Source organism: Phyllopteryx taeniolatus, chromosome 15, assembly GCF_024500385.1.
Source record: "Phyllopteryx taeniolatus isolate TA_2022b chromosome 15, UOR_Ptae_1.2, whole genome shotgun sequence".
NCBI lineage: Eukaryota > Metazoa > Chordata > Actinopteri > Syngnathiformes > Syngnathidae > Phyllopteryx > Phyllopteryx taeniolatus.
Genome location: NC_084516.1, coordinates 21667984 through 21678142, shown reverse-complemented (window position 1 = coordinate 21678142; position 10159 = coordinate 21667984). Strand labels below are relative to the sequence as shown.

The window sequence follows — 10159 nt, the reverse complement described above, 5'->3', positions numbered from 1 at the left end:
CCCAGTGATCATAAAAAAATGGGATGCGGTGGTATCGGAAGATTTTATTGCAGTAGTCTGACATAGTGAAAGAGCAAATTTGTCTTGTAGTCTGATCCGGGTATTACGTGTTGCCTGTCCCGAACGCCGATGTTTTTTTTTTTTTTTAATAACTTTATTGGCCGTCAAACACAACTAACTTTTGGATTCAAATATACTGTGCACGATGGCGACGCGGAGTAAATGTCTTTTGCGGATCGTCGAATTATGACAATGCCGATTGGCACAAAATGCTAATTATCGGCCGATACCAATCAGGCCGATAAAATCGGTGTAAAGTCTATTAAAAAGAGGCTAACTTCCACATCTGAAATTACTTTTGGGGGGGGGGAATAGGCCTCATTCTTTTCTGAAAGATAAATGATTCCATATGTTGTTGTTGTTTTTTTTTTTACCTCAACATTGTCATGATACAAGTCTGTATTGTGCCACTCGGGAGCGGAATTGTCACTTCAACGGTGCATTGTAATTTCACCCTAAACGCCCTTGATCGACTACGGGGCAAGTTAACAATCAATTGCTTTTTTTCTTGTTAATAATGGTACAAGATCTTGATTATTGTTCGGAACTCCTGTTTCAATGGCGGTGTTGGTAATTTCCTATCGGCTCCTTCCAAAAAGCCACTGTAGCATGTTACAGTGTCAATTCAGTGAGATCATTTTGACTTTGTTTACAATATTTAGCACAAAGTCAGCTGCAATATAGACGAGTAGAAAAGTGTACTGAGAAACATACTGCTTTTTAATTTAGCTGATACCTTGTGAAAAACATTTACTGTTCTAAAATGCACAATTCAAGCATTGATTACAAAGGCCTGCACTTACAGTGAATTATAAAAGTCTTCACATCTTTCAGATGTAAGAAGCAGCCGTTATTGGTCAGTGACAAAGTTTCTGCTTCGAAGTCGTCGTGACGACCGAGGCAGTCCAATTTGTAACGGAAAGTCAACAGCCACCGACCTGAGGCGGTTAACGTACAACTGTGACGAACTAAGTTGGAACAGTGTGGAAGAAAAGGTTCTTCATGTACCTCCATTAGCTTCACGTTCAAATGATCTGACTGATAAATAAGTCCTGCAGCAAAGATACAGTTGAAGATGATGATGACGCAGACCTCTATGGGCAAAACATACTAAAGAACGCATCAACAAGTGCCCGTCACGTCAGGACTGTTGACTAGAAACATCATATTAAATATCTGAAATGGCACTCTGCCAAAGTAGGCGCACTTCTTATCGGAGCGCCAGACTGTGGACTTGGTAGATCTCCTTTGGGAAGTTACGTTGTTGCTCCTCGTAGATGATTCTCAAACCCGCTCTGCTCACCAGGCTATGGACTATTTCCAGGTCTCGACATACACTGCTGTCGACCTCATCCGGGACTACCCCTTCGTATGAAACATTGTCCTTGATGACGATGAGGCCATTGGGTCGCAAGGCTTTTTGGCAGCGCCGTAAGAACTCCACCAAGTGGTTGTCGGTCAGGTGGCCTGAAGTGGAGATTTGGATGCTTCAATTGTGACTCTTAAATCCGCATTTCTATCCTGATTACCACTGTGCCCTCGGAGGGGCCGTCAAAAAGTAATGAGCCACCACGAAGGGTGACTTAAGGATCTTCTCTGATCAGTGCCTCCAGCCTAGCACTATTCCCAGGACTAACTGCCGAAGATGCAAAAAATTCAATCACTGCTCTCCGCTTCTGACGGACATCCAATAATGACGTCATTTGCGAAATGGCTGACAAGGTGAGGACAGCCTTCAACAAAACTTTCTTTGAATAAACCTTCAAACAAGTATTTGAACTAAAAGCCGAAAATTTCAGGAATACAAAAAGACTAAAAATCAATGTAGGTTATAAAAAATTGGGCTCATTACTTTTGACTGCCCCTCGTCCAGCGGTAATCAGGATAGAAATGCAGATTTGTCTTGTTGCTTTTTGAGTCACAATTTAATTGAAAACTGAGCTTTACTAGCTTTGATACGACTACTGGATTACGAAGTGTCTGCTGAGCACATGATGCCGAACCAGCCAGACTCACCAATGACCCACTGGATCCAGATGACATCATAGCGTCCGCCCTCTGGTACAAAGTCCTGCAGGCCGCTACAGAAGTAGTTGCCCACTCGCTTTCCGTCCTCTCCCAGGTACGTCTTAGCTTTGTCCAGGAATTCCTGCGTCACGTCCACCAGGTCCGCGGTTTTGAAGAGAGGCAGCAGCAGACGCTTGGAGATCCTCCCGATACCCGCGCCGCAGTCCAGAGCGCAGCCTGCACTTGTCTTGCCCTCCCCTTCCTGCAGCAGCGGCAAGCACACGCGGGTGTCAATAATGCAGTTTGAGGGTGGGATGCAAGATTCAGGATCGAGCCAGTGTCGAGGGAATTATTATAGAAGACACAAGTGTCTATTATTAGACACAGTATTGTGCAAAAGGTTTTTTAGGACATTTGTTTGAGCAATTCTAAATAAAGATACAGTATAATTATTTAGTCGTCTTTATTAGAATAGAATCAGGGAGAAAAATTCTAAATATCAACAGCATCTCTAAGTACTGCTATTTACTGTTCCATCAATGGCGCTGGTGGAATTTTTGGGTCTTTCTCTCTCAAAAAAGTGTTGGCCCCCTTTCTCAACGTCAATATTTTTGGCATAGTTTCCTGACCTTACGATTGTCAAACAAAGGTCAATCACACAACGATAACCCAATTGAACTTAAAATGGTGACTTTATTTATTAAGGGAAAAAAAAAACTGTGTGAAAAACCAATGGTCCCCTAACCCTAACAACTGGTTGGGCCATCCTCAGCAGCAACGACTGAAATCAAGCATTATCTCTAACTGGCAATGAGTCTTTCACATCTCTGTGGAGATACTTTGGCCCACTCGTCCTTGCAGAATTGTTTGCATTCAGCAAAAAACGGCCTTTTTAAGGTCATGCCACTGTATTTCGATCAGTCCAGGCTTTGACAAGGCCACTCCACAAACTTCATTTTTTTTTTTTTTTTTTAAACACACACAATTCAGATGTTGACTTGCTGGTTGGTGTGTTTTGGATCGTTGTCCTGCTGCAGAAGCCAAGCGCGCTTCAGCTTGAGGTCACAAACTGATGGCCGAACACCGTCCTTCAGGATGTCCTGTGAAAGAGCACAATTCATGGTTCCATCGATCACGGCAAGTCGTCCGGGTCCCGAAGGGAAGCGCAGCCCAAGACCATCACACTACCAACAGCACGTTTGACTGTAGGGAATCATTCAGATGTTTTTGTTTTTTTTGTGGTCAGCAGTGGTTTCCACCTTGGAACTCCGCCATTTTTGCCTCGTCTCTTCCTATTGTTGTGTCACGAACGCTGACCTGAAGTGAGGCAAGTTCTTTTGAAGTTCCTTTGCGGCCTCCCGGATGCGTCATTGCTGTTCTCGGCCAGCCACTCCCGGGAAGGTTCACCACTCTTCCATACGACGATAATGGCTGTCCCTATGGTCCGCTGGCATCCTAAAGCTTGAGAAATGGCTTTTGGAAGCCCTTCCAGACTGATTATTGGGTCAATTATTTTATTTCTCTGGATCGTGTCATTTTGTTGCAGCTTTTTTCGATCTTTTATCGGGACAGATTCTGCTTTAGTGATTTCTTAACTGGGCAGGCCTGGAGGTCATCATTGAAAATGAACCCAAAATTTCGATTAGCCACAATTAATTCATGATTTAACAAGGGGGTAGTTACCTTTTCACACAGGGCAAGATAACTTTGTATATTTGTGTTTTTCCTAAATGAAATCACCATTTAAAAACAGCATTTAAACTTCACTTGGGTTATATTTGTCTGATAGTTACATTTATGTGATGATCTTAAAAAGTGGGGAAACTATGCAAAAATATACGAATTTGAGAAGAGGGCCAATGCTTTTTCAAGGGACTGCACGAGGAACTATTGTGCATCACTGGACCGGAGCTGTTAGCGTGTGTTCCGTGCAACAAGAATAGTTTCAAAAGACATTTTACTCCGAGGAATTTGCGAAGGAAAGCCCTGGATCCGTTTATATCGATACTGGAGATGCTCCCGTAGCCCCCCAGCATGCCGTCCACGGTCGGCGGAACTTCCTTCCAGTAGCCCTCTGCGTTGGAGTAGAAGTTTGTCTCTCCCGGCGTGTCACCCATCCTGCAGGGAGCCCAACAAACGCATAGTTTAGCCGCAGGTCTTACACAAGGTACAATTCGTCACAAATGACAATAGCTCAACCTAACATCGAGTAGTTAACACGGCTCCACGATCTAAAAAGAACTTTTTACCAGTAGTTAACAGGGAAACAGAAAAGAAGTCCTCATCGATACCCTGTCCAAATCAATGACAAACTAGGATTTCATGTCAGATAGACGCGCATGGACGTTAAGTGCACAGAAGGAATGTGATACACCTTTGTATGTACGGTGGAACCTCGATATAACAGATATCTGATCAAACGGAAGGCGGCGGTTTGTATGTCCCCCCCGTGCCTGCGTGGGTTTCCCCCGGGCACTCCGGTTTCCTCCCACATCCCAAAAACATGCAGGAATGGGAGACTCTAAATTGCCCGTAGGTGTGAATGTGACTGCGAGTGGTTGTTTGTTTCTATGTGCCCTACGATTGGCTGGCGACCAGTTCAGGGTGGACCCCGCCTCTCACCCGAAGCCAGCTGAGATAGGCGCCAGCATACCCAAGTGAGGATAAGTGCTTCAGCAAATGGATGGATGTTTGAGATCACTATTCACTCTTTAGTACTCACCGATACCACTAGGACTGTCGACAGTTTATTGTCAACATGTGGACAATTTCTCTCTGACGCACATGATGATTGGCCGATGTGTCAAACTGCTGCAGTGTAACGCCAACTATTGGCAAGGAGGATTTCTTGATGTCAGGTTATTTTGACTTACGTATCAGTGGCTGGTATCAGGTGCTTGTGAAGGCTCCCGATACATAAGGCAAAAAATGTAATTAAATAAATATCGGTACTTGTCCATCCCTAATTTTTGGGGTAAAAAAAAAAAGTTGTATTGCAAGAATTTGTTTTTTCTCTCTTTAGTTGTATGCTCTATAGTATTTGAGTTTAAAGTTGTAATATTATGAAAAGAAAATCATTTTAGATAAAAAGTTGTATATTTTTTAAATGAAAGTTGTAATATTTAGAGAATAAAGGCGCCGAATGCACCTCATCTTAACTAATGCACTCAAATATAGAAATAGGAATGTATATTATGGCAAAACTTGTATAAAAACAGATTGGTCCAATTAAAAAAATAAAAAATAAAAGAATTGTGTTAGGAATTTGCCAGTAATAGTATTACAGTATAGCTACGCATGAAAAGAAATGATTTTAATGTGAAGTCTGACAGGACTATTAACGTGCTCAGCAGGAGATTGGCTCTCATGGAAAAGGATGACGCGCTGTGGCGACCCCTAACGGGACAAGCCGAAAGGAAAAGAAGAAGAAGAAGAAGTGCTAACAAAACAGTGGACGCCTGCTATTTGCAAAGGTTAGGGACCGGAACTTGCGGGCAATAATTGAAAACAAAACAAACAAACCTAAAGATAAACAATCTTGAACGAGGGGGGGCATAAACCGCCAATAAGCCAAAGAAAAACATTTACAAGTAATTCGGAAAAAGTGGGGGGGGGGGGGGATCCCAAAATAGTTAACAACCGCGAGTATGCGGGGGTCCACTGTACATTTAAATCCCGATAGACTTCACGCAAATGACCATTTTCCAGATAATATCTGAATATATCGCAAGGTTGAAAAGCAGCATCGCACACACACACACACGGAGTAGTGGGGCTGTCAGTTTCAATGAATTTTGTCACCAAGAACCAAGAAAAGTTGCGAGCGATCACCACGGACAGCCCATCCACACAAAAGCCAAATGGAAGGACGGACCGCCACAACACTTGGCCGCACGTGCATTTTCAACAAGCACCCGTTTAGCCTAATAGAAATAGGAATATGATCGAGTCGTTTTGGGGACCATTGGTTGTAGCATCTAGCGTGTTAGCCGGTAGCAAACTGCAACAAAACATGAACCACCTTCGAGACGACAAGCTGCACCCGGTCCTCTGTCAGCTGCGGGCTCCAAATGAAACCTCCTCGAACCCACGTCGCCCCACCACCGTAGCGGTGTCACCACTTGGGTTTTCTATTTGCAACCATTGCCGTGTAAGCGCCACGTCATTTCCTTATTTGGGCCCACCACAAAAAGCAACGACAACGGCGCCCCCTGCTGGCTGTATTTAGCCACGGCTCCAATTTCCTTCAACAAAATGCCTTTTGCGTCCGTGTGTCAAATTGCTCTTTTGTTTTTTGCATTAGCCTATCCGCAGACGCCGAAGCAAAATGTATTTTTGGGGGCCATGTAGTTGTTCTAAAATATGATCATATTGATCATTCACACACTTACTATAAATTAATTGCAGTGTAACACTGCTGCAATGAGTTTATGGTACGCTCACGCGTGTGGCTCTGTCGGTGCTGTGTACTTATCTTCTGTCAGCCCTCCATTTTTCTTGACCCATGTAAATTCCAAGGATTTGGTCAAATTATTAAACGATGTCTCCAAATAGTTGTGAATCATTTTATAATCCATTAATTGTTGCACCTCTAATAATCACCTCAGTTAGGTTAGGTAATACGGTGAGGTGACCTCACCATATGCAACCCCAATTCCAATGAACTTGGGACATAAACATTAAATATAAATAAAAACAGAATACAATGATTTGCAAATCATGTTCAACCTATATTTCACTGAATACACTACAAAGACAAGATATTTCATTTTCAAACTGTTAAACTTGATACTTTTTAGCAAATAATCATGAACTTAGAATTTGATGGCTGCAACACGTTCCCAAAAAGCTGGGACAGGTGGCAAAAAAGACGGAGAAAGTTGAAGAATGCTCATCAAACACGTGTTTGGAACATCCCACAGGTGAACAGGCTCATTGGGAACAGGTGGCTGCCGTGATTGGGTAGAAAAGGAGCTTCCCTGAATTGCTCAGTCATGCACAAGCAAAGATGGCGCGAGGTTCACCTCTTTGTCAACAAGTGCGGGAGAAAATCGTCGAACAGTTTAAGGACAATGTTCCTTAACGTACACTTGTCCATAAAATCATCAAAAGGTTCAGAGAATCTGGAGAAATCACTGCATGTAAGCGGCAAGGCCAAAAATCAACATTGAATGCCCGTGACCTTCGATCCCTCAGGTGGCACTGCATCAAAAACCGTCATCAATGTGTAAAGGATTTCACCACATAGGCTCAGGAACACTTCAGAAAACCAATGTCAGTAAATACAGTTCAGTGCTACATCTGGAAGTGCAATTTAAAACTCTACCATGCAAAGCAAAAGCCATTTATCAACAATACCCAGAAACGCCGCCGGCTTCTCTGGGCCCGAGCTCATCTAAGATGGCCTGATGCAAAGTGGAAAAGTGTTCTGTGGTCCAACGAGTCCACATTTCAAATTGTTTTTGGAAATTGTGGACGTCGTGTCCTCCGGGCCAAAGAGGAAAAGAACCATCCGGACTGTTATGGACGCAAAGTTCAAAAGCCAGCATCTGTGATGGTATGGGGCTGTGTTAGTGCCAATGGCATGGGTAACTTACACATCTGTGAAGGCACCATTAATGCTGAAAGGTACGTACAGGTTTTGGAGAAACATATGCTGCCATCCAAATCATTGTATTCTGTTTTTATTTATGTTTAACTTCGTTGGAATTGGGATTGTAATGACATACACAGAATTGCCAGAGCATTCCATTATTTTTAACACAAAAAATGATTTCAAATCAGAAGTCATGGTAAATGGTGGCAACCAAATATCTACAGTAATTCTAAGTACCGTATAAAAGCCTTGACTTGGACACCAGTGCCCTAAAGCAGTGGTTCTCAAAGTGTGTTACGAGTACCACTAGTGGTACGTGGGCTCCCTCTAGCGGTATGTGAAAGACAAATCCAGCACAGTACATTTGTTCAGGACAGTTCAGTTGTATTTAACTTTTCATTTCAATACATTTGCATTTGCTCTTTTAGAAATGTTTGTTTTCCAGCATTTACTTATATATAGTTTTTATTACATTTTTTTATCTGCAATATATTTTGTCGAATCCTTATTTAAGTACACTTTTATTTTCCTACATTTAAGCACGCCAGTAATGTTTAAACTGAACTGTGAGTCATGTTACAATGGCTTGAACTATTATTAAATATACTTTTTTGGAACGAAACCTCTCCCTCCTTTTTGATCAACACTTGTGCCTACTATGCTAATGTATTTTAATGTTCATATTTATATATATATATATATATATATATATATATATATATTTCGGGCACTTTTGATTTTCGTTTTTCTCAAAAATAAAATGTCCCAAAAACTATATACACGTACCTTACCTTAATTGTCATTGTTCTGTGACTCAGAATCTGTTCATGCCCATATATAGAGATTTAAGATTATTATTTTTTATTTGGTCTTTTTGTCAGATACCCTCAAAAAATGTCATTACCGCCACAATGGCATATTGATTAAAAATTGATTCATCTTGTGATGGTCATGACATTTCAATGTTTTTAGCTAACTGTGCTATGCTGGTAGAGTTAGCTTATTTTTTCTTTTAGCTCGCTAGTCCTGTACAACATTTTTATATGATTATCAAGTTTTTACAGGAAAATCTTTACACATATTAACAGTCGTTTTGGTAATGACATGCAATAAAAATATGATGTGACTTAAGGGTACAAATGAGGAAAAAACTTACTCTTGCAGTTGTCAAAATGTCTGACTTGTCTCTACCTTAGCATGTGCTTGAGTGACGAGACAAAATGACACAGGGAAATAAAGAATTAGATTTTGAATCAACTTTATTGATCTGAAATTGGTCAATAACAGCAACTTTAAGGGACAGACATATTTTAGTAAAAATAAAAGACAGAATTTGAAATGTGTTGTATATATCATGAGGAATCATTAATTCTATTATATTTTGAGAAATTTATGGTAAAAGTGGCACCATTTTAGCCTTTTTTAGTAGAAAGATAGAGCTTCATATAGCCAAAACCTGTGCTAGGGGACAGGGTGAAAACTGTAAAATACCCCCATAAAACCGCTCAAAAAATGTCAAAATATAATATATATATATATATATATATATATATATATATATATATATATATATATATATATATATAGATATAGATAGATATAATATAATATATATAAATATTTACATGAAATTTTAGACACCACTTATAATTAGGCACGCCCACTGCTGGTTATTGAAAAAATCGATTTAAATATATGTTTTCTTTAAATGTTACATCAAGGACACAAAAAGCCCGTAATCAAATAAACACCATATATATGTGTGTCGACTCATGATGCAAAATAGGGGGCCGTGTCAAGCGTGTCGATCGCTCTGCAAACCACTGGAGGGCAGTAAAGAGCTAGCTAAAACGGTGAACCAGACTCATTTCTCCATTTAACCTGCACGGACGCTGACGTAAGCCTTATAAGGTAAGCTTGCAAAGTTTAAACCATTAAAAAAAAAAAGTTGCAACGATTTACCGTTTCTGTCCATGAGTCACATCAATCCAATAATACTACGGCGTGACCGAGAGTTTGATGTCGGGTATTTATGTAACAGACAAGTCTGTCGTTCAGGCCGACAAAATCAGGAGCAGCACCTTCCGGCTTAACAAAGCAGATCACCACAAATTATAGCCAACATGATCTCCAAATATGGTTAACAAACCATGAAGACATACAGTAAAAAAATGAATAAAACCTTCAAACCTCATTATGGGAGAGCTGCTGTGATGATTTGGATCACAGGGTCTTTTATCACTTGCTATATTAATGTTGAATAATTGTCAAGCAAACAGTGTTTACATTTAGTCCACAATATGGGGTAAAATATTACAAATGAGTCACCCTCATCACTGGTTTGAGTTAAAATAGTTTACTGCGTTTCCATGACAACCAACACCTTTCTATTGACTTATTTACACTAGGAGCTCCCAAAAATGGTCCACAGACCTTCAGCTAACATTTATTTACTATGTATTGAATTTTAAATGCCTCAACATGTTCAGTATCACT

At 40.7% G+C, this 10159-nt stretch overlaps 1 protein-coding gene across 2 annotated transcripts; it reads right to left on the bottom strand.

Annotated features, from left to right (window-relative positions):
• Nucleotides 1-759: 759 nt before the first annotated feature.
• ntmt1 (N-terminal Xaa-Pro-Lys N-methyltransferase 1) lies at nucleotides 760-8885 on the bottom strand. Of its 2 annotated transcripts, none has more exons than XM_061799989.1 (4): nucleotides 8820-8885; nucleotides 4029-4185; nucleotides 2077-2329; nucleotides 760-1527 (listed from the first exon to the last, which is right to left on the bottom strand). In XM_061799989.1, exons 2-4 carry the CDS (start codon nucleotides 4182-4184, stop codon nucleotides 1271-1273), a joined length of 666 nt encoding a protein of 221 aa, XP_061655973.1. In that variant the 5' UTR covers nucleotide 4185; nucleotides 8820-8885; the 3' UTR covers nucleotides 760-1270. The 2 variants fall into 2 exon arrangements, with proteins under 2 accessions (XP_061655973.1, XP_061655971.1); XM_061799987.1 differs by lacking the exon at nucleotides 8820-8885 and adding an exon at nucleotides 6089-6247.
• Nucleotides 8886-10159: the final 1274 nt, after the last annotated feature.

Bases quoted from the DNA above. Each gene is read 5' to 3' on its own strand.
- ntmt1 (XM_061799989.1), bottom strand. From the start codon at position 4,184: ATGGGTGACACGCCGGGAGAGACAAACTTCTACTCCAACGCAGAGGGC. The intron at 2,330-4,028 runs GTAAAATGTCTT...CCGCTGCTGCAG, and splicing joins TCCTTCGCAAATTCCTCGGA to GAAGGGGAGGGCAAGACAAG. The intron at 1,528-2,076 runs GTGAGTCTGGCT...TCTCCACTTCAG, and splicing joins CTGGATCCAGTGGGTCATTG to GCCACCTGACCGACAACCAC.